Below are 25723 nucleotides of genomic sequence, written 5' to 3' on the forward strand. Positions count from 1 at the left end.
GACGCTCATGTGGGCTGCAACTTGCTGTTTGCGACCACGCGGTGATTGAATAAGTTTCTTTCAGGGAGACAGGATCGAATTCGATTTTGAAATCTGCGTTAGGGAATGCGCTGTTTGCAGGCAATCGGTGATAATTTTGATCACTATTGCAAAAGTTGAACATTTGTGTAAATATTGAATGTTAATAAAATGTATACCTATGGAATATTAATAAATATACAAATGAAATTTGTAGCCAAATTTCTAATCGATTGGCTTGTTTAAAGAGTGTCCCACATAAAACTACATCACGGAAAAAAAAAGCTGTAGAAAATTACCCATTGGGTATTTTTTCTTGAAAATTTGGATAGAAGTAGTTAAGAGTGTATTGATTTTGCGCAAGCACCTGGAAAATCCTTAACTCTCTCATCGGGACATCGGAAAACAACTCGAAATCGTGTGATTAAACGGTGAGTCGTGTGATTAAACGTTACTACGAAACTCTGAACATCGAACGGAAAGAGAAATGCGGTCAGCATGGATGTTCTATTAGTGATGGTTCGGTCAGAGATGTGGCCAAAAAGTTGAATCTGTCCAAGTATTACGTTCAGAGAGCCAAGGACCGGGAGGGACTGCATACGTACAAAGTGCAGAAGGCTCAAAATCGTGACGAACGGCAAAATACGGTGGGAAAGTCACGGGCCTGGAAACTGTACACCCAGATGCTGACGAAGCCTCATTGTCTCATCATGGATGATAAGACTTACGTCAAGGCGGACTTCCGGCAGCTTCCGGGGCTACTGTTCCCCAGGAAGTAAGGAAGCAGAAACTTCTAAAGTTTGCCAAGAAATACATGATTTGACAAGCGATCTGCTCATGTGGCAAACGTTCGTGACTACTGGGACTGTAAACGGGGAGATCTACCTCAAGGAGTGTCTACAGAAGCGTTCAACAGAAGCAACACGAGGGCCCTACGATCTTCTGGCCGGATCTAGTTTCGTACCACTATTCAAATGTTGTCCTGTGTGGGCAGAACCAGCAGAAACGAAGCGAACCGGAGAAAACCACGAAAAAGGAATTCTTTGTAATATACAAGATACACGAGGCCGAACTTGTTTCACACGGTCTTTAATAATAACTATACTCTAGGAATACAGAATGTGGAATGGAACAAGGTATGAGAAATAACTGTACGCCTGCTACTGCTCGTAAAGCTGGTGTTGTTTTTAGTCTGCGATGTTGGCAACTGCCATAGATGTCATCATGATGATGTGAGGGGTAGGAAACGGTAGGATGGTTTATCTGGAGATAGGTGGTCGGTGATTTCTGCCACACTCCTCCTCAACGAGCACCGGATCGACTCATCTCGAAAGCCCGCTCATCTCCACCAGCTGTCGAAATTTAGTCGCACCCAGGGGTTTTGTGAGTGCGTCCGCTATCATCCGCTCCGTTGGACAGTAGACCAGATCAACTTTGCCTCGCTCCGTCATATTCTTCACAAAATGTTGTCTCGTGTCTATATGTTTGGACCTTTTGCTTGTACGCTCAGCTTTGATGAAAGACAAACAGCTTTGATTATCTTCGAACACCAAGTAGCTCTTGGCACGTTTTACTTAAAGCGATGTACTCAGCTTCCATCGATAACAAGCTGACGCACGATTGACGCCGACTCACCCAAGCGATGGGGCCGCATCCAAAAAAGAATATGAACCCTGAAGTGGATCTCCTACTTGCATGATCTCCTGCCCAATCGGCATCGGAGTAGCCGACCAGTGCCCATTCCTGTCCGGGTTCAAATCTCAGTCGCATATCCATAGTTCCCTTCAAGTAGCTCACGATACGTTTCGCAGCTTTCCAGTCCATCTCAGTCGGCGCACTTACCTTTCGACCAAGTATTGAGACACTCGAAGCTATGTCTGGCCTGGCATTCACCGCCACGTACAAAAGAGCTCCAATGAGAAACTGGAATCGTTCACTCCTACGTACCCAGGATCCATTGGGGTACTCGACGGCTTACAGTCCTCAAGGCCAAACTTCTTGATCAGCGTCCTAATGTAGTTTGTCAGCCGCAAGCTGTAGAATCCGCTCACACATTGAACTTCGAATCCTAAAAAATGCTTCACAGCTCCGAGGTTCGTAACATCAAACTCCTTCCGCAACGATTCAAACACATCAGTGATCAATTCTTCGTCCGTGCTGCCAACCAGGATGTCATCCACGTAGATTAGCAAGAATACTACACCTCGATCGTCGTCCCGAACGTACAAACAGGAATCAGAAGAACATTGCTTGAATCCGAGCACGGTTCCAGCAGCGTGCTGACTGCTTAAGTCCGTAAATACTTTTCCTTAGTTTACAGACAAGTTTCTCCTTCCCGCTAGTCACGAATCCTGGAGGCTGGCGCATATAAAGCTCCTCCTCAATCGTACCATATTAATACGCCGTCTTAACGTCGAAATGATGGAGCACCATTCCTCGCTTACCCACTACGGCTAACAACGCCCGGAAGGTCTCCTGTCTCGTCACTGGTGTAAAAACATCCAGGTAATCTTCACCATAGCGCTGTCGGTACCCCTGTGCCACTAGCCTTGCCTTGTATTTCACTACGTCACCTGCTTCATCACACTTCAGTTTGAAAACCCAGCGTGACCCAACAGCCTTCTTCCCTGGTGGCAATTGAACTAAGTCCCAAGTCTGGTTCACCGCGTGGGAATTCAACTCCTGATTCATTGCTTCCTTCCATTCAGGGCACTGCAGCGCTTCACGGTAATCCGTCGGTTCGTCGGCTTCATTTCTAGCAATCCCGACTACGAAGTCATCGTAACGCGCCGGTAGGACACCGCGATTACGCCTACCTCGCCTCTGTGCTCCTTGCTCCTCCTGAACCCGAACACCTTCAGAATCATCGGACACGGCGTCGGCCCAACCTTCAAAATCCGACGACGACCCACTGTCATCATCCTCAGGTTCAATAATCTCCTCATCGAGAATCTGATTGTTGTCTCCTCCAGCGATCGGGATCTCTACCTCAGGTACCTCGGCCGTTTCAGGTTCAGTCTGTTTCTTGGCTTGATCAGACCCATTTCCCAGTTCTATGAACTTGGCATCCCGGCTGACCGTAATTTTATTGGTTGAACGGTCCACAAAACGATACCCTTTACGATCTTCCACGTACCCTACGAAGGTAAGCTTCACCGACTTCTAGTCGAGTTTTGAACGTTTCTGCTCCGGCACCTGTACGTAAGCATCACAGCCGAAGATCACGAAGATCAGCCAAATATAGTTTCTCGCCCGTCCATATCTCAAAAGGAATCTTATTAACCACCCGTGACGGCAACCGGTTTTGAAGATATGCTGCCGTCAGTACAGCCTCGCCCCAGTACAACTTCGTCATATCCGCGTCGGCTAACATAGATAGAGCCATCTCCTGCAGCGACCGATTTTTCCGCTCCGCCATTCCATTTTGTTGGGGCGAATAGGGCATCGTGTATTGCGCTTTAATCCCTTCCGATTCATAAAATTCCCGGAGAGCACGACCGGTATATTCGCCCCCGCCATCAGAGCGAAACACTAGGGGCTTCCTCCCAAACACATTCTGCACCCAACGAACGTACTGCTTAATTTTATCTGCAGCCTCATCCTTGCGCTTCAGCAGGTGCACCACGGCGTAACGGCTGTAATCGTCAATTAAGGTCATAATATATCGATTACCTGAGGGTGTTGTGGTCTCCATAGGCCCACACAAGTCCGTATGGATCAGCTCCAGAGGTCTCGAAGTCTTTCGCTCGGCCAAAGCAGGAAATGGCGCTCGTGCCAACTTCCCCTGTAGGCAGCTCTCGCATGTGATACGCACACCGCAGTCTTTCATTACAAAACCACGCACCAGATCCTTCGATTTCAATCGTCGCAGAACATCGGGTTCCCGGTGTCCAACTCGACGATGCCACGTATGCTGGCACCGCTCGTGATGATCACCTGCCACTTTGAGCGAACACTCCTGGATTCGCAGCTTATACAAACTGCCCGATTTATCACCAATCACAACCACTTCATCGTGTGCATTACGAATTTCACAACCCGACACGCCGAACTTCGCGGAAAAACCGTTCGCGGCCAACGCTCCGACAGAAATCAACCCACCGTCTAATTCCGGAACGAACAGTACATTTTTCAGAGTAACTTCGACTCTCTCACCGCGCGCGTTCTCACTGTATACGATTCCTTTACCGATGCCTGACGCTTTCGTCTTCTTTCCATCGGCCAGAGTCACTGTCGTACCGACGGTTACCCACAACTCCGTGAAAAACGACCTGTCACACGTCATGTGGCACGTAGCGCCACTGTCGATCACCCAACAGTTACGAATCACTGCACCAGCCACAAAGCAAACCGCACTACCAGTGGCATCACAATCAGCTTGTTTGGCCTTTGGATTTTTGTCTTCACTTTACGGCTTCTTCTCGAAATCACCATTCTTCTGCGCACGCCACTTTTTACAGTGCTTCCGAAGGTGTCCCGGTTGCTGACAAAAATAACACAAACGTTCCTTCTTGCCACTCGCAGCATCTAACTTCATTGCTTTCACATCCTGTGCAAGCGATTCATCACGATTTCGGCATTGACGATACTCTTCCAACAATCGATTCTTCACCATCATCACTGTCCAGTCCGCGTTTATCTGGCTCTGCATTCCATGCACCAGATTCAGGTAGGATTGCTGCGGTTGCACACTACGAAACACCATCGCGATGCGCAGTGACTCCTCAAGATTCTGACCGGCTGCCGTGAGCTTGTCAAACAAATCTTCCATGTTCTCAAGGTGAGCTGCCATGCAGCCACCCTCCGACAAACTAGCACTGCACAAAAGGTTCAGGTAGTGAACAATCGTTGACATAGACACTTTCTCGTGATGGGTTTTTAATGCTTCCCACATTCCCTTCGCACTTTCACAATTTTTCACTACTATAAATTGGCTCTCGTCCAGACAGAGCCCAATGTTTGCCCGCGCTTTTCGGTCTTTTGCCCTCCATTCTTCCGTCTCGGGTTCTGACTTAGCAACAATAATCACTTCCCAAAGGTCCTCTCGCTCCAGCAGCCACTCCATACGCTGCTTCCAGGAGCTCCAGTTCGACTGGGTGAGCTTCGGCAAAGACACTTTTGCACCCTCCGCCATTTCACCGAGATTCCGCCACGTGGCAGAAAACAAAATGAAGTCACACTCGCGCACTCGACCGATCAACCGACCGACCCGTTTTTTCTTCTAATGTCCGTCACTTTTCCGCACTTTCCTCGATCTGGGCCCATAACCTGTGGGCAGAACCAGCAGAAACGAAGCGAACCGGAGAAAACCACGAAAAAGGAATTCTTTCTAATATACAAGATACACGAGGCCGAACTTGTTTCACACGGTCTTTAATAATAACTATACTCTAGGAATACAGAATGTGGAATGGAACAAGGTATGAGAAATAACTGTACGCCTGCTACTGCTCGTAAAGCTGGTGTTGTTTTTAGTCTGCGATGTTGGCAACTGCCATAGATGTCATCATGATGATGTGAGGGGTAGGAAACGGTAGGATGGTTTATCTGGAGATAGGTGGTCGGTGATTTCTCCCACATCTTGGAGTGGTACGAAGCCAACGGGGTCACTTTCGTACTCAAAGCCATGAACCACCCCCCCCCCCCCCCCAACACCCAACAAACAATTTTAGCTGCAGATTAGCTTATACAGCCAAAATTTGCCTTATGCAGCTAATTTTTGCCTGTATAAGCTAAGCTGCAGCTAAAATTGTTTGTTGGGAAGGCCCATCGAAAAATACTGTTTACGATTACTTAGCTCAAATTTTAAGAACACAGCATTGAGTGCCATGATGGTTATTTTTACTAATGTAATCGAACTTATTTAAAATAGTTGCAGTGCACTAAAATTGATGAAATTTTGAATTTTGGTTTTATTTGACATGCAGATTACGAATATGCAATTACCTCAAAACTATTAAAGAACTCAATTGTTGTTAGGTTAGGTAAGGTTACTTTATTAAAGAGTCTTTCAGCAGAACCCAATAGAACGTTGACTACCACACTCGTGGTCATTAGACTGATGCAAATGTTGAAGTTTTTGCTCCACAAGTCTTAAACGATCCCATATTGGGTCCTAATCATCTTGCCAAAATTTGAGCCCATTTGGCTACAACCTGACTTGGCACAAATCGTTTGAAATTCATCTGACATGTCAATGATAAATGATAATTGGTATAATAACGTGCATATAGAATCATGTCAGAAGTTAACCTACCTATTCGGTCAGCTTCTCACAGTGTTTCATACGATGATGTCTGATCGAGCTGTAGTTTACTGTATAATTATTTTTGGAAGAGTCGATAAGTTTATCCTTGATAAGCGCATCCAATAGCATTTCTGCGTTTCCATCCGTCATGCCAATTCTGCCTATAGTAGCAGTCACGGTAGACGTCAATAGTTTGATATTTTACGAGACCTGCCTTCATTGCCATGTGATGAACCCGGTTCCGGTGTAAAATTATGGAACAGTATATCTTCCGTTTTACCGCTGATGTTTGCATCATGAACGCTCTAAAGTTAATAAATGTATTTTTCTGTCAGAACATAATGTACTGCCAATTTAGTTTAACGGTAAGAATGATTAAAATACCATCTCTGCTTGAGGAATCAATATACACTTAAATGGTCCCGATAATTTTCGAATGAATTGCTGCCGCCGGTAGATGTCACTCTCATTATTCCGTTTTTTAATTGATTGTAGATCTATAAATAAATCATTTATTATATAATATATTTCACAATACTTATATGCAACTACATACATCACCAGGTTACAAAAAACCGATTAATCTCCTTTTTAATAACATCACTTCGCTTCAGTTTATCCACCAGCAGGTTTTCGACTTTTTTGATCGTTGCTGTGAGACTTTCTTTAATGGAAATCTTGTCAACAAGTCGGAAAAAGAAAAACACCTGCAATGTCTCTCTATTGGTCGGAATCTTCTGCAAAACAAAGTCTGCTTTCACCGGTCCCACGAGGAACACATTCAAGTTAGAACGCAACACCTTTTCTGTACCCATGATGCGGTTTCTCACGTGATTGACATATTGAAAACAAATGCATTGGCTTGGCTTACTAGGGATAATTTCCTCATACCAGTGTTGGCAGATAAACTAATAAATCATGAGTGGAAAAGTTATGTTTTTAAGTCTTATTGAATAACAATTTTTCTATAAGTCCTACAAACTTTCGGTCCTCTAGAAAGTTGTAGCTTACAAAATTTTCTATAATTGCAAATAACGAATATGTCATCAAACCGCCATGCAGCATGTTTAGAATGATACCAACGAAAAACTTGATTTTCCCATGGTAATAACCATATGAATTTCAAACGGTTTGTGCGAAGTCAGGTTGTAACCAAATGGGCTCAAATTTTGGCAAGATGATTAGGACCCAATATGGGATCGTTTAAAACTTGTGGAGCAAAACATTCAAAATTTGCATCAGTCTAGTGGTCATGCCTTCAACCTTCGATCTAAAATGTAAATAACAAATATATACAGCTATCCTTCGAAGAACGCATTATCCACTGAGTTCTACACACCGCTTTTTCTCGGCGGGTTTGCAACCAGTTGGTCTAATTTTTTGCATGTGAGTAATGTCAATAAAGAACTAGTCACTCGCTGAAAATCAGAGCGATTGGTTGAAAACCCGTCGAGAAAAACTCAGTGGGTAACGCGTTCTTCAGAGGAAAGTTGTATACAACTTTTCGAACTGTGAAAGTAAGTAGTATTACCAATTTAAACCAAATTAAAGGCATCTTCAAAACCGTCTTCTTACAGCAAAAAATCAAACCGTTCCTCAATCAAACCCATTTCCACACTTTCTCTTTCAACAGGCCTTATATTTATGTACACCGACCTTTGCGCTATTATTCACTTCTTCGAAACCCGTCTCAGTCGAATCGAACTGCATACGTATCCTAATATATAAACCAACACAATATGCTAGAAAAAAAACACAACAGGTATTCATCAATACCGCCATCATCGGTTGCAAATTTGCCAAAAAATCGGAGCCGAATCATGCTTCGACTTCCCTCTCAACGGTGACGAACGGCGCGGTGGCAGCAGTTGCATTCCGCTAATTCGACACGGGCACGCTCGCGCCTCCGAAATCCGCGTTGGCTGTTTTTGTGATTGTGTGACGGATTTTAAGCACTTTCTTAGCAAATTGACGATTGTGTAAAGGAAATACTATTCAACTCAGCAACAACTAACAAGTGTTTGTCATTTTTTGTAAAAACAAAAAAGTCGAGTTAATGCTATACTTGGCTGATTTGTTGCGCTTGTTTGGGACACGGAGGGCTGCGCTACTGATGCTAATAATGATGCCGTTCATCGTACCAATTCTGGCACACGGTGCGACGAAGGCGACAGACGTTGAACCATGCTGTCCCACATGGTCTGCCAAAGCCGCGCGGGCAGTACCTTCGGTGGAAGACTGTAGGAAATTGCATTTATTAGATGATCAGTTAAAGCTATTTTATTAATCGATACTCACGCTTGCTGCCAAAGTCCGATTCGTCGACCCTTCGCCAGATTTTCACTGTGAGCCAACTTCATAAAGTACGCATGAATCTGCTGTTCGTAGGGATCCTTGCTGACAATCTTCGTCCGTGGCACTGGGACACTTAGCTTGGCAAAACCCAACTGTAGCAGCGCTTGGCCCAAATCGACCTTTCTGAGCCATTTCTTGTCCGATGAAAACTCGTTAAACCACACGCTACATTCAACGTAATCTTTGCCGGTGTCAGCTTTGACGGGAAGAAATGTGACCTGCCGATCGACGACAACCGATTGAAGCCACGAGTATCCGTTGGCGTTGAGGTCAACTCCGGCCACCTTGACCGGGAGAGTTTTATTGGACCAGAAGAACACATTGAGCGGAGGACGGTGTTTGACGATGAGCAGCGGGCCGGATTGAATGGAAGGTTCGATCTTACGAACACGACCGTACTGTGGAATCTGCTCTCGGATGAAGTGGTTCGGAATGTCCGAAGGTTTACCGAAGCGGGTTATCTGCGGGACAGTTGTAAAAGATAAGAAATGCTCAAATGGAGACGGGATTTACAAAACGCTGCATTACCGGTCTGATTTTATTGTACGCAACTACGAACAGAATTCCGGATACCGTGTATGTGACAATCTGGAAATAAGACAGGACAAGTTATGAAAGAAATAAAAAAAAAACTTTGTAATCCCCAACTGCACGCATGGAGCAAATCTATCTAAAAAGAAATAATCATAGGTGGGGGTAACCATCAAACTTCTCCACAATAGTTCACAGTTAAGGCCCAAGCGCAATGACAGCGGAAGCGGAACGGCACCGGCAGTACACGGAACCAAATTTTGTTCATTTAAGTTAAAAATATATATGTTTATTAAATAAAAATATGAATAGTTCAAAGTAAATTACAAACATGTTTTCAACAAAAATATGTATGTTTAAAATAAATTCAAAAGCATGTTTATTTCAACAATACATAATCTGGGTAGTCAATTTTTAGCGTGTCCTTTTTTCCTTTTTTTTACATTCGGCAAACTTAACCGAAAACGGCCTGCAAGCGGCGAAACCGAAATAGAGGGTCCGGAAACCCACGCAAGCAATTGTTCCAAGCTCGACAAAACCGGTGGAACATCACAATATTAACGTCAATTTGTCGTTTCTGATACCGATCCCCATATCATCCTCACCCCCTACCCGACGTCGAATAAAAAACAGATCATCCCCGAACACTAAACTTAGAAAGAGGCCGGTATGAGGACCAGCGTCAGAAACGACAAAATGACGCTAATATCACAAAGTTTCACCGGTTTTACTGAACTGGATCGGATCGGGCACCCACCCCGACGGCCTCCCGTATCCAAACATCCACAGACTTTCCATAATCACAGGAATTTCCATTAATTTGCTATCCATTTTATTTTGATTTTTTCAGTATTCAAATGATAAAATAATTTCAATATATGTTTGTTTATTTTAAACATGAAAAGCATGTTTCAAATAAAAATATTAATTTTTGATTGCATATAGTTTTCAAATAAATCAAAAATATTCACGTTTATTTTCAACACGAATATTTTTAAAATAAACGTAACATTATTTTTGTTTTAAACATTATTATCAATGGATTCAAACGTAGAATACGTTTGAAATCAACCTAGTTTATGTTTGTGGCCAGAACAAACTGAGTTTACGTTTAAATTTACCTAAAATATTTTTGTTTCGACGGTAAATTTTTCTGCGTGAAAAGCCCGATCTGAGTAAGCCTACTTGTCGGATTGAAAACTAATTAGAACCAAATCGACTTCGGTTAGACATCTTGATGTCATTTGAGGCAACTGTCAAACTTTCCGTTTCCACCCACATTGCGTTTGGGCCTTTAGGCCAATTCTGCGCGACGTGTGAGGTGAGGTGATTCGCTGCCATTAGTGAAGTGACAATTGTGTAAATCGAGGTGACAACTGTCACTTAACCATCACTTCACTGTCACCTCACCCCACACGCCGCGCAGAATAGGCCTGAGTATTCTTCATCTTCTTTCCTTTATTCAACGTCGGTCTCTGTTCCGCAATCTAGTGCCAATCACCGACGGACATCGGTGCTTCCACACCTGCGTAGGATATCGCACCCATTCAACACACATGAGCCGGGACCAACGGTTTTACTTCCCTTCCGAAGGAAGACGTGACCATAGAGAGCTCTGGTACTATCTTCGGTCCCAAGCTAATCGATGTACCCCTCGAAACATAGGAAAATCCACGAACCCCTCATTTTATCTGTCAAACTTTCATAGCGAATCAAAACAAACATAATGTAGTACTTGAATTTCGATTAAATGGGGTACGCTTATAGATGTACTTGGGACCCATAGGCTAGTCAAGTACTGAGCCAATTTAAAATCGCTTTCTCAATGTGGATAGCCTCTTTAAGCATCAAACTTTTTTCTTCTACTGATTTAACATCACTGTGATTCCAACTCTTTCACATACGTGTTAAAGCTAGACCTTTAAGGTATATTTTGGTGCAATAAGAGTATTAACCAGTACATGGATTTTTTAGAAGACTAGAAAATGTTTTTAAAATGAGGATTGACCAAACTAGATATACACTGGATAATATTTCAAAGAAATAGGTTGCTGTCAAGAATCGGCTCTATTACATACATTAGTCAATTTTAGCCCACAAATCCCTCCCAAACCCATGCCATCAAAAATCACCTACCTCTACTCCTTTGGTATCATGGCTCATGTAATCACAAAACCGCTGAAAATAGCTCTTATCTTCCAAAGGTGCACTTCCCGCAGCCATCTTCTTTCAGCTTTTGAACTTCTTTACGTCGTGGCCAAACGAAATAAAACGAAATCGCTTTCACCTAAAATAGACTCCGAGAGAGAAAAAAAATTAACATCAACAAACGAACCCGTGTTTGTCTGCGTTTTTATTTTGGTCTCATCTTGTTGGGATGACTTCATTGGATCATGGGATCATTGTGATTGGGGGAGGGGGTGGCGCTCTGATAAATCAACTCAAGGTCAGTATTATTGACACCGTGATTTGCACTTACCTGTTATGAGTAGAATGCTGTTTGATACAAAAATTCAACTCTTGTGTAATAGAACAGTTTTTAGTTTTTAAGACACATCGACGGATCGAAAAGTTTTCCACATACAACAACAGGTTGATGATACTGATGTGGTTGATGAAATAAAAACAAACCCCTTAAACTACGGCCTTACGGTTTCACTCGCCTGTCATGGCAATCATCGAAACCATCATCGTCAGCTGTTACTGTAACTGTGAATGGTTGAATGCAAGAATCGGATTGACAGCAGCGGTTCAGAAAATGATGCCCACTTGCACACAATTTGACTTCTTGGATTCGTGCATGCAATATTGAACACAATAATAGGTCTGTCCTGTTTGGTAATGTACGGTCATTTTTTATTTTTTATTTTCCAAGCGTAATGAATGGATTCAGATTTTATTCACTGTGTATAATTTGGTACAGCGAAGTAACACTTCACTCAAACTATTTAAAATTACTTTTTTATACCCATTAGAATTTTGAAGTCAAATAGTATTCTTAGACTGGCTGTTCTCTGCAGTCGAAATTTGCTGGTTGTGCTTTTAATACTTGGACTGAATATTAGTTGGGCCCCCGCTTGTTGGGTCATGACCCGATTAAAAAGCAAATTTGATCTGACAATCTAACGTGAAGTCTTCCGGGAGATGAGAAAATGCATTACTGACTGAAAATAATTAGTTCATTTACTTGCTGCTTGCAGCTTACTGAGCCTCTCATCTGCCAAACTCTGATTAATAGTTGCTCCTTTTTTCATTTAAAAACTCGACGCACTCCTCAACATCATTCCATGACCGGTGTTTGTCGGTGATTTCATTATGGTTCCTTAGACAGAGCCATCCTACGAAAAACGTCCAACCCTGAGAAGTCTGCTGTCCACTTATCCAGATAATCCACACTGAAACAAATCGACATGTACCGTTTATTGGATTCATCTTATATCACAGCAATGTCAGCAGATTTATTCATTCTATGTGATGATTGATAGATTCCATTGGATTATCACTTAAAAACTATGACTGCGATATGGAATGATTTCTATCGTAATTTCACATACTTAGTACTTGATTATACTTTGCTTCGAAAGTTGTTAGCGATAGGTAAGATGTATATGAATATTGTCTGATATATTTCATGGTGAAAAACTGGTGATATGTAATGGGTGGGAACAGACATCTAGAAACTAATGGAAAATCATATAAGTTTGCACTATGAGAAAATTCAGTAAAATATACCTGTATTCATGATGAATATTGCTCACTAAAAGATATATCTTATAAGATAATTATATTTATTTTATTGGAGTTGCTTTTAACGATTTTTGACGTTTGTGGATATGTTGCGTGTAGAAACTATTGGACAGTCATTTAACTTTGCAGTATAGGAAAACATGTATATCTCATTGGAATAGCTTCCTTTGATTTTTGAGGTTTAAATATTGTAAAAAGATCTATCCCAATCATTAAATAGTCATATGGGTTTGCCTTTTAAGAAATCCAACAGCAAACATTTGTTTTGGCATGGTTTTCTGGGATGAATATCGCTCCCAATAAAATACAGCTTACATGATTGTTCTTTATGAATTATTGAAACAATTTTCAACGATGTTATCGTACACTCATTTAAATGATAAGTCGAACTAAATATTGCTAACAACAATGATACTGTCTTATATATGTCTGATATAATCTTTGTTTGTTATTGTTTCATAAGATAAGGGGTTCCGGAAAAGAATTTATAGATATTGAAAAAAAAATGATTTTACTGCAATGTTTACTATGCTAAGATTCTAATTGTAAGCCTTCTACACGGCTAATTCAGTTTCCAGCATTAGTACTAGAACTTCATGAACCAGTTTCATGAACTCATATAATGTAGTCGTTGTTTTATTGCACACAGGAGCATTAAAAAAGATTTGAATACACGACACCACTGAAACGGAGCATAAACTTGTCAGTGTTATTTTTCTTCACTCTAGCAAAACGAGCATAACGTTGCACTACATTCCATGTCGGGAGAGCTGTTCTTAATTCATACTAATTGAATGAGCTCAATCTAGAAGTCAGCCGTGGCCCAGTGGAATCGAGCGCAGACACCGAAAGCATCACACCTTAACAGTTCTGGATGGAATCCCAAATCAGCAACAGTAAAAAAAAGACACAACTGCGAAAAAGCTTCCACTGCCTGGTGTTTATTTTTCGATCTATTTTTAGAAATCGATTAAATATATGTGTCAAAAGAAGAAGTAAACTTTATGTGATTTTCATATAAACTTTACTTCGATTGATTTATGACACATATATTATACTGTGGTGAAAAGTAAAGCTTATGCAGTTAATTATTATAATTTGACCGATTTGCATTTATCATATGAAGATCATATAAAAGTTATCAAATTATCAGCATTGTAAATGCATCAGATATTCATAGAGAATTTACCTGACACATTTTCAATCATATCATTTTCAATGGATTATCTTATAGCGCAAATTTATTAGACTTCCACATAACAGGAATATGTCAAATTGGTTCAGTGTAGTGTTCTGAAAGGTGCTTGTGAACATCGTCTAGAATGTATCTGCAGATGCAATTTGTGCAATGTTGTTATGAAACATGGAAATTAACGAATGAACAAACCACAAATAAGCTTCGCTTACATCTTCCTTGAAAAAGTTTTCATGTAGCTTCGGTGGGCTATTGATAGAGCAGAAGTATTTTTCAAGAGAATTGTACAAATCCAGAACAACATGTGAAAAGGGCATACAAGCTTTTTGTAAACAAACCTTCTTATGCCCTTTTCTCGCCACCCATATGACACCAACGCAAACCTTTAACATCACCGGGTAGGGGACACTTTCTCCTTCCCGATGATATTGCTGGTTTGCGTGGGCGACCCTCGGTTGGTGAGAAAAGGGCCTACAAAGGTTTGTTTACAAAAAGCTTGTATGCCCTTTTCACATGTTGTTCTGGAAATGCAAAATACGCTGCACAGTAGGCTTGACTGACAGCCAACTAGATTTGGAATGTTTGTGGACAGGTTTACACTCTTAAGTTGCTCTGTACGAACTGTATAGAACGAAAAGAAATTGTAAATTTTCAAAACAAGAGCTTCAATATCGATATCCAATCGATCGAACCCACGTTTGGCCGTATTATGAAGCAAGTGTGCTGGACATCCAACACCAATCAGGTCACGATGAGTTGATTGTTTCATATGATAAAATACGTTGTCTCTGCCTTCGCGATTAATACTGCCGAAATTGGTGTTACAGTTATCTCTCGAAAACGCAATGCATTTGTTCACAAGATCATGTTTTTAACGTAGTTGTCAGCAAATGAGTTATTCTCACGACAGTCTCGTTTCCAGAGATTCGAATGAGAGCACATTCAATGTTATACCTTTTTCGGGGTTGAAAACCTGCAACAGTACCGGGAACATTTCAGTAGATCGGTGATTGCTACCATCTGTGCTGACTCCGATGAATGGCGTAGGCTTTGATCGAAATTCCTCCAAACACATCAAGACCAACAATTGAAAAGGCCTCAACTCCATTTTGTAAACAAACCTTATAAGACCATTTTCTCGCGAACCGAAACCTACATTCACATACCCTAAACACAAACGGGTAGAGGAGAATTTCGGTTCGCGATAAATTGGCCTTACAAGGTTTGTTTCGAGATGCGCAAGTTGCCCCCAGCTTTTGAGACTATCCAGCCGTTCTCACACTAGTCTGGTGTTTCTGCGATCCCAAATGATCGACCAGATTAGCTCTTCCCTTATTTGTGACAGAAATAGTTTTCTGACAAATTTCACATAGGGAAAATGGATGTAATGTCGGCCTAAATGCCCCTAATATGAGCCCATACATAAATTCAGCAATCGACTAAATTTTCAATAGCGTCCAAAAATATCCATTAGTACCGCTCCAATGACGCGTTCATCTCAGAGGTTTGACATATAGCTGAATACACGAACTCAAATCAAAACAGCATTGTTGTTTTTTTTTGTTGTTTTTTTTACGACCATCTAAAGCTAAATAAAGGTAAATTTGTTACATAAAAGACAAAATTCCAACTTCAATATTCCTCTCATAAACTTTCTTGTTTTCAGATTTCCTCGTGATTCTGGGCAATTCGAACAGTGGTGTGATGCAATCCGTGATTTTTCTCCGGGTTTCGAGAAAATCAGAAGCAAAAATGCTCGAATATGTTCGAGACACTTCCGGCAGTCTGATTACGAAGTCAAAAACGGACTACTCAGGCTCAGTAATACGCAGTTCCGAGTATTTTCGTAGCGCACACAGAAAATGAAAAAATGTATCCTCTCACTTCTAGAGCTCCGTTCCTTACTTATCAGAAAATAATCAGCACTCGGCGTATAAGACACCGTTGTCCACAGCGGATTCCTCTGGGATGAAACACAAATGGTAAGGAAAATGTACTATACAATTTGTCAATTGTTTAAAGAACTGTTTATTTGCATTTCTAGTCAACAACAGAAGATTAATGCTGCCGAGCGTTCTCGTTTCATTACTGGTTCATCTGGAAAAGCCAAAATTAAGGCGAGCTTGACACCGAATCAACTGGGCGAATTGGATAACTCTCAGCAACATCCGGCTCAACAAATCATCCCGAGAAAGATGTTGGATGTGACAAGTTTTCAGAAAGATCCGAATGTCATCTGCACAGACAACATGGAGTTCCAGAAAAAATCGTGTGATATCATTGGGGCGAAGCGAAAGTGGTGAGTGAAGTGTTCAATTCAAAACTACAGATTATTCATTGTTGTTCTCTGATTTGTAGCATTCGTTACGCGGGGGATATTAAAAGTATTGCCAACATATCTCCAGAGGATGCAATCCGAGCGCTCCCGAAGCTTCAGAAGCAGCTCAAGAACAGTAAAGTAAGATGTGATCGATTGAAACAAAAATCATTGCGACTACAAAGAAAAATTACTAATTTCAAGAAAATTATTGACGAGCTGAAATATCACCAGTTGTTATCTCCTAGCGGAGAACTGCTATTGGAGGTAATCATACATTTGCTGTTCTGGAATGTGCTTTATGATAATTTGTTTATTTTGACAGAAATTTCACGATAAAGATGAACTTTTAAAAGAAATCAAACACGGTGCGAATGGAAAGACCTACTCGGACACGTTGAAGAACTTTGCGACTACTTTACATTTCTACAGTGCAAAGGCGTATGATTTTGTGCGAAAATTGATCAATGACACTTTGCCGGATGTGCGCACTATTGTTCGATGGTATTCTTCGGTCGATGGAGAGCCAGGAATCACGACACAGGCTTTGGCTGCGCTCTCCGAAAAAGTAAACTATTCACGAGTTCAAGGACGACCACTACTCGTAAGCATAACCATGGATGAAGTAGCAACTAGGCAACACATTCAATGGAACCCGCACCAACGGAAGTTTGAAGGCATCGTAGAGGCAGCTAGAGAAGCCCTCGTGTTCATCGTGTCTTCTGTAGAGCAGACATGGAAAATCCCTGTGGCTTACTATTTTATCAACGGGTTGAACGCTGTCGAGAAGAAAGGAATTGTTGAAAGCGTACTAATTGCACTGCAGGAGATAGAAGTCCAGGTCATAGGGTTGACTTTCGATGGAACGTCGACCAACATTTCGATGGCAAACTCTTTTGGATGCAACTTGGCCGTCAATGCGAAACCTCTACTAACAAGCTTCCAGCATCCAACTAGCGAGCACCATGTGTATGAGATTCTGGATCCCTGCCATATGTTGAAGCTCATTCGGAACATGTTAGCTTCGCAAGAATGTTTGAAAACATTGAACGGCGATGTAAAATGGGAATTCATCACACGCTTGTATGAAGTTCAGAACACATCTGGGACGCTGCTTGCCAAGAACTTAACCGCACGTCATGTTTTTTTACCAGCCAGAAAATGAAGGTTATTCTTGCGACACAGGTCATAAGCCAGTCGGTAGTGAATGCATTAGAGATTTTTTCGAAACGATGAACGCTTTGCTGGTGTTGAGCCGACTATCGAGTTTTTGTCACTGTTTAATGATCTATTTGATCTGATGAACAGTAAAAACGATTTGGCGAAACATTTCAAACAGCCTCTAAACAGCCTAAACTTTGATCAACTAGTGAAACCGTTAGAGAACGCAGAGGAATTCGTACGAAGTATCCGACTTTCCTCGGGTGAATCGATTTTCCGTACGATGTATAAAACTGGGTTTCTGGATATGTTAATCAATATTCACAGTTTCAAAGCAATGTTTATCGAGTACGTGAAGGATAAACAAATACTGAAAAGCATTCCAACTTATCGGTTTTCTCAGGACCACGTTGAGACCTTATTTGCAGCCATCAGAGCTAAAGGAGGCTGTAACAATAACCCCAGCACCATACAATTTAAAGCGGCTTATAAGCGGTTGCTGACAAACAACAGTATAAATGGGTCCAAAAAGATGAACTGTACTTTACTGGACGATACAAATATTCTGGTGGCCGCAGAGAAAGGTTCTCTATACGTACAGCGGCTTAATTTGGCCAAACACCATGATGAAGATGAATCTCACTACAATTTGTTGAAAGAAAAACTGCTGGAGGGTTTAATCACTTCCGACGATGCTTTTCTTATTGCTTCTATTGAGCAAGATGCATTTAACGTGTGATCAAGTTGTCGGGAGCAGTTTTAAAAGTATTGCCACAATTTGCCGGATTGTTGATACAGAATTAAAAGTATTGACAACAGGTCGGAATAATTTGAATATCGCAAAATACTACGATTTAATAGTAAAATGCTCGATGATAAGAATTCAAAACGAGTGTCCTACCACCTTTCATTCACTTACCAATCATGATATAGAGGATAATTCACCTACAGAAAACCATCGTGCAAATTTAATTAAGTTAGCTATCGATACGTTCATGAAGATTCGACTTCAAAAATATTGTAAAACTGTTATTCCATTCAAACAATATACGAGAAGTAAACTAACGAAATTGATATTATTCGAGGGCCAATAAAATGTTCAGCATTTTTTTTTTTTTGTATCCGTTTGCTTTTTCATTCAAATTTGTAAAAGATTTTGAGTGTAATAAAAAATCAATAAAAATACCAATCTACGACTGTTTTATATACATAAAAATACTACTTTTTTGTTATACGTGAAATGTGTAAACACAGCATTATTATGATCGATAATTAAAATGAAATGCTCAGTACAGCGGAGATTCGCTAATTGGGGGAGGCCTTTTCTCGCTTTTGACCTATTTAATCAATCAGAATGAATTATTGAACAAATTATTGAGACTAATTTTGAATTGTAATGGTTCAATCACTCATTCTGATTGATTAAATACGTCAAAAGCGCGAAAAGGTCTCCCCAAATTAGCGAATTTCCACTGTATATGATTTCTTATTATTAAATATCATCAAAAACAAATTCAAACTGCAAAAGTCGTTTACTAACTTAAAATAGCAGTTCAATTTACACTTTTCAGAATTAATTGTCAATAATAGGCACGTTGATAAGAGGCACCATTGCCCGTTATCTTCAGTATTGAGGTATGTTCATGAAATATCGGGTACCCTTGTGACAGCGCTGTCATCATGGTATCGCTGACAACGTTGCAGATGTTCGGAACGCAGCCAACTTAGCGATATGACAGTCATATCCATCCCCTGGTTCATCTAGATAAAATGGATAAATAGCAGATTTTTAGCTTAATCTTAGATCCATAGGCCAACATTTCAGTGCCGACATTTCAAAGGGGCGTAATTGCTTTTGTAAACAATGGCTTTATACGTAGATTTCTCGCAAATGAAAACCCACCCCTTCAAATTACAAATGCTAGCTAATACAGGAAACATTCCTCAGCGTGCTGGTGTCATTCATTTTCATGATTGTGCTTTCGTTCGCGAGAAATCGACGACTAAAGCCATTGTTTACAAAAGCAATTACGCCCCTTTGAAATGTTGGCACTGATTTGAGAGCCATTTCCCCTAGTACTTCGGATTAAAGGCACAAACGCAGTGTGGGCGGAAGCGGAACGGAAACGGAAAGCTAGACATTTGTCACAAATGACATCTAGATGCCTATCCGAAGTCGGTTTGGTTCTAACTAGTTTTCAATCCGACAAGTAGGCTTACTCAGATCGGGCTTTTCTGCTGCCGCTGCCGTTCTGCTTCCGCTGTCATTGCTTCTTCTTCTTCTTCTTCTTCTTCTTCTTCACATTTCAAGCTTATTGCATATCGCATATTAGCTTATTGCGTGCTCTCAACTTAGTGTTCTAGATGCACTTCCACAGTTATTAATTGAGAGCTTTCGATGCCTGTACCATTTTTGCATTGGTATAATTGTGTGGCAAGTCCGAGGGGGACGACTCTTTCTACGATGCAAAAAAGATTGTGTTTTGCTGTGGCTAGCTGCGCGCACGCTGAGTAGATAGAAAGAAGATTGATGACGATTCTGAAGATTTCCTGCAAAAAGATGATGAGCGATGCAAGTGATGCGACAAATGAAAGAAGATTCTTCGAATATTGATTCGATAGTGTGAGATTAGTTGAGCATCTAAACTTGAGATTTAGATGTGTCGCCCCCCTCGGGCAAGTCCAATCATACTTCTATGCCCAGGGAAGTCGAGATTTTTCAACCCGAAAAATTCCTAGACCGGACCGGGAATCGAACCCAGCCACCTCCAGCAGGGTTTTGCTTTGTAGCTGCGCCTTTACTGACTGAGCTAAGGGAGACCCCGCTGTCATTGCGCTTGGCCCTTAACTGTTGATAGTTTTGAATTGCGGAAACTCTTTCTGTAAACCTTCCGACAAATTGGTTTTTCGGCGAGACATGATGACTGTGATAGATTTACTGTTAAAATAATAAAGCTCGGATGGGATTATAATCTTGCAACACACCAAAACTATACGTACTATACGTGTATGATATCAATAGTTAAAATTATTCTGCCAAAAAGATACCAAATTGTTCGGACACATTAAAAACTTTTGTTTGTGCTTGAAGTGGATGGCAAATTCTCAGTAGCTTCACAGTCGTTGAGCAGCTATCTTGTAACACGTTAAACGTCACCTTGAACGGCACTTAGGCTCTGAACCATTTGGTGGATTATTTTAACTTTTGGTTAAAATTTGACAGATGAAAAGTTATTGATTGACCCTGCTATCCGAGCATGGTTATTTCTGACCGACAAGAAGTTAAATTTTGACAACCGTGGTTTGAAAACCGGTCGATCGACAGCACGGGGATTTTCGAACATAGAAAATAACTTTCGAAATGTCACTTTTAACCACAAGTTAAATTTAACTCGGCAATTGGTTCACAGCCTTACAGCTGCCGTTAAAATGTCAAACGAGGGACTAGTCAAAGGGCTTGATTGAAATAAAAAACTAAATATCTTATTTTGGTCATAATCAAACCATGTAAAAAATCAACAAAACACATACAGGGTGCGTGACGAATTTTTGCAGTAAATGGCATATTTGAGAAAAAATACACCAGTTAGTTATTCTAGCAATGAATTTTGTGCGATTTATTTTCTTTCGCAACATATGGAAGTTGTAAGTAAATTTATTCGAAAAAATTGCCTTCCCTTTCGACGACTGTAGTTAGACGCTTCCGGAAACTGCAGTATGCTGCCTTGATTTTAGCTTTTAGCGTCTTAAGTGTGGTGTGAGGGGTTCTATTGGTATCCCGTTGGACGACGCCCTATACAAAATAATCCAACGGATTGATATCGGGACTGCTTGGGGGCCAAATTTCTTCCTCCCAAATTTACGAAATATTTTCCGTAAGCCATTTCTGTGCTTTATTAGCAGTATGAGCAGGTGCTCCGTCTTATCACTTTCCCAAGCCTTTTTTAATATTATACACTGTTCTTTCAGACACATTTACCGACCGAATTATTTCTTTCATGCATACTCCGGCGCGCAACAAAGCGACAACGGCTGACAGATTGCTCTCTTGTTTCGACATCTTTACGTTTACTCGACATTGTTTGTTTAAATCTTACACCTAACAGTATAAGCTATCCAGTGCTGCCAAATATATCTAAATCATGATGCACAAGCATGAGAAATTACTATTTGAAATTTACTGCAAAAATTCGTCACGCACCCTGTATTTAGACCTTGTATTTAAAAATTGTACTGAAGACTTCTGTGTGTATACATCATTAGCACCTTTATGGAAAAATGAAGTGTTTCACACAGCAATTGAATACTCAATCTTCATACAAAATTTTAGAAACTATACCAACAAAAAAAAAGCGAACACAAAACAATACCCGCATGGTTCAATCCACAACTGAAAATTTTGAAGAATAAAAAACAGAAAGCTCATAAACTATACAAAGAAGTAAAAAAAACTGAAACCAATTTGCGAAACTATCATAACTTATGCAACCAACTAAATACAGCCATCAACTCTGCATATGAGGATTATAACCGCAAAGTCGAAAATGAAGTCAAGTTATGTCATAAGAACTTTTTTAATTATGTAAACACGAAATTAAAAAGTAGCAATTTTCCTTCGCAAATGAATTTGGATGCAAATGTAGGTGAGAATTCTTCAGAAAATTTGCAATCTCTTTGCAAACTTCTTCCAAGAAGTATACACCTCATTTTCCGAAGAAGATCGTAACCGCGATTTCTTTGCATTCATTCCTGAAATTTCTAAAAACATCTCTGTCAGCCAACTTTGTCAACATGAAGTCCTCAATGCACTAAAAAACTTAAACGCGTCGAAAGGGTCTGGACATGACGGCATTGCACCCATATTTTTGAAAACTTTCTGAAGAACTCGCATTTCCTCTTGAGCGTCTTTTCAACATGTCTCTGAAAAATGGAAAATTCCCTGAAATTTGGAAATCATCTTATTTGGTACCTATTATCAAATCAGGCGCAAAATTAGACACTTGAAATTATCGTTGAATTGCTATTAGGTATGGGGCTTATTACGAATGTCACTTCACGGTGAAAACTTGTCACTTGTCGTCACGGTGAAGTGATTCCCATTTGATTTGTACGGTAATCACGGCTCTTATTCTGAGTATCACTTGCTTATCACCGTGTGTTGACACCCGTAATAAGGCCCTATGTCTTGTATTCCAAAACTTTTTGAATCAATCGTAAACGTCAATAAAATCTAATTTCAAATAAACAGCACGGCTTTTTTAAAGGTCGCTCAACTACCTCTAATCTTCTTAAAGCGATGGACAGTGGCAAGTGGTGAGTGGCAAGTACGTTGAAGCGCTATACACCGACTTCAGTAAAGCATTTGACCGCATCGACATAGTACCATTGTTAATCCTCAAATTTCAGAAAACAGGAATGGAGCCTGGACTTTTGAATTGGCTTCAATCATACCTAACACATCGTAAACAAATAGTCCGCTTTCAAAATAAACTTTCAGAACCAATTTCAGTCACCTCTGGGGTACCCCAGGGTTCTCATTTAGGCCTACTTCTTTTTATTTTGTACATAAACGACATTTCCTACAAACTTAAAACAATAAAACTACTTGTTTATGCAGACGACATGAAGCTCTTCATGGAAATAAGTCATTCTAGCGATGCAGAAGAATTCCAGAATGAAATCAATATATTCCACACCTGGGGTGGTAAAAGTCTCCTGGGGCCTCCCTTAGCTCAGTCGGTAAAGGCGCAGCTACAAAGCAAGACCATGCTGGAGGTGGCTGGGTTCAATTCCCCGGTCCTGTCTAGGAATATTTCGGGTTGGAAAATTTCTCGACTTCCCTGGGCATAGAAGTATATGATTGGACTTGCCACACAATTATACCAATGCAAAAATGGTACAGGCATCGAAAGCTCTCAATTAATAACTGTGGAAGTGCATCTAGAACGAGAGCACGCAATAAGCTTATATGCAATATGCAATCAATGACATTTACATAAGGTCTGGGCCAACAGGCAGCTTGCTGGTATTAGAAGCAAAAATGATGTAAACATTGCTGAACATCTGCGAACAGATAGAAATACGTCACTGCCAACAGCTGTTTCGTGTAAAAAGATAAACATTGCAATAAAATACGAACACCACTAAACAATTGCACATTTCACTAACACCAATAACCCCTTTGGCCCAGACCTTATATAAACGTCATTGATATGCAATAAGCTTGAAGTGAAGCGAAGAAGAAGAAGAAGAAGAAGAAGAAGAAGAAGAAGAAGTGGTAAAAGTCTACTTCAACTGAACGTAAAAAAATGTACCGCAATAGCATTTAGCAGAAAAATTGAAACACCGCATATTGAAATATCATTCGGCAACCAAATAGTAGAAAAATTCAAAGTTGTAAGAGATCTAGGTGTAATCCTAGACTCCAAACTAACTTTTATAGAACATTATAATACTATCATTAGTAAAGCAAACAGAATGCTAGGCTTCATTAAAAGGTTCAGTCATAATTTCGAAGACCCATACACTATTAAGCTATTATATACCACATATGCAAGACCAATTCTGGAATACTGCCACCTAGTATGGAATCCATACATTTCCATACACGAAGAACGCATAGAATCTGTCCAAAAACAATTCCTTTTATATGCCTTACGTAAATTGACTTGGACTACATTTCCATTACCATCTTATGAAGCGCTCTGCATGCTCATCAATATACAAACACTTAAGGAGCGCCGCCAATTTGCAATGCTTTTCTTCATCAACGACATTATTCCAATGCGCATAGATGAGCATGAGCATGAGCATGATTGACCGCCCACGGTTGCTACTCAGTTATTGCCAGACCAGCTGTAATTACACTGAGAACCAATAGACGATGCTTGGGACTAGCAATCATCCTCAATGTGTAAAAACTGGTGATCTCGAATTAGGCAATACCAGCGCCAGCCGCGCCTGAACGCAGGTCCAGAAAGGAATGGGTAGGATTGTGTTGACGTGACACTCGCTTTGATGGAAGCCGAGGAGTCCTCTGCACTTCCACGAGGAATCACAGGGATGTTGGGTAAGAGGGTTGGGTAAGAGGGTTGGGTAAGAGGGTTGGGTTAGCAGCAGGGTTCGTTTTGGTAAACGATAAGCCAAATTGATGTCCTAACGATCGTATAACGCGAAGGAGCTTGGGATTGAACCCACGGTCTTCTGCTCAGTAAACAAAAACGTTTGCCACTAGGCAGACGACTTCCTTTTTAACCATTGACGAATCTTGAATGTGGATGGGCTTGACATTAGACTCATGATGTTCTGCTCAGTAAGCAAAAACAGTTGCTCTAAGGCCACCGAGCCTCTCATATCACATTATAGCGTTACTCAAGTTTTTATAACTATTCAAATCCGGCACCGACGACAACGAAAAGTTTTACAAAATACACGATAAACAAGCGATATTTTAATATTTTTAATATGAAAGAATCTGGGACCGCGTCTTTCTCCTCAGTAAGCAAGCCACTGCAACCGACGATCTTTGAAATCCTAAAACTAAAAGCTACGAAAAAGTACTTAGGCCTTCATTAAGATCCACTTTCACGCGACGTCAATGTTTCGATTTTCTCTTTACGCATGGTTCAGACAATCATAACAAACTATGACCGACGTGACGATTGTTTAAGACCTGGTTAAACGAGCTATTCAAATGAAATTACGTTCTCGAATTTCACTTGGAATGTAATGAACAAATACGCGATAATTCATATTTTCAACAGTTGATGTTTAATTTTAAATATATTAACGGTACTGCCTACGACTACGACGGCGATTACGACAGCGACTACGACGGCGCCTACGACAACAGAGAATTTGTGTCTATGATAAACACCTTTGCCCGGCACCTCCACTGGTTCTTCATGTCTGCTATCTGTCACTGTTTGCAAAATATCTAATAGCAATTACCTTTGTTGTAATACTTCCTGTATTGCCTTGGTGATCTGGGAGGAGGTTCGCATCTAGTGCCCTCCCCAGGAACCGCTCACGGCCACCAGCTACCGCCCGCCCAGTCCTGGGCGTATCCAGCGAGACATCCCTCAGCTTACTCACAATCTCCGTCACTCGATGCAAATCGCAGGCACACCCGTGCAAAGAAACGGATCCAATT

General features: G+C 40.8%; 1 protein-coding gene across 2 annotated transcripts; it reads right to left on the bottom strand.

Moving 5' to 3' along the window:
- Positions 1 to 8220: 8220 nt before the first annotated feature.
- On the bottom strand, positions 8221 to 11758 carry LOC135717538 (protein C3orf33 homolog). Of its 2 annotated transcripts, none has more exons than XM_065239670.1 (5): positions 11631 to 11758; positions 11288 to 11438; positions 9149 to 9208; positions 8564 to 9081; positions 8221 to 8503 (listed from the first exon to the last, which is right to left on the bottom strand). In XM_065239670.1, the coding sequence occupies exons 2-5, from the start codon at positions 11372 to 11374 to the stop codon at positions 8398 to 8400; spliced, it is 771 nt and encodes a 256-aa protein (XP_065095742.1). In that variant the 5' UTR covers positions 11375 to 11438; positions 11631 to 11758; the 3' UTR covers positions 8221 to 8397. The 2 variants fall into 2 exon arrangements, with proteins under 2 accessions (XP_065095742.1, XP_065095741.1); XM_065239669.1 differs by having other exon boundaries at positions 11288 to 11448.
- Positions 11759 to 25723: the final 13965 nt, after the last annotated feature.

This window comes from Ochlerotatus camptorhynchus, unplaced genomic scaffold (genome assembly GCF_037179485.1).
Source record: "Ochlerotatus camptorhynchus isolate MF236.1 unplaced genomic scaffold, CSIRO-AGI_Acam_v1.1 ptg000062l, whole genome shotgun sequence".
NCBI lineage: Eukaryota > Metazoa > Arthropoda > Insecta > Diptera > Culicidae > Ochlerotatus > Ochlerotatus camptorhynchus.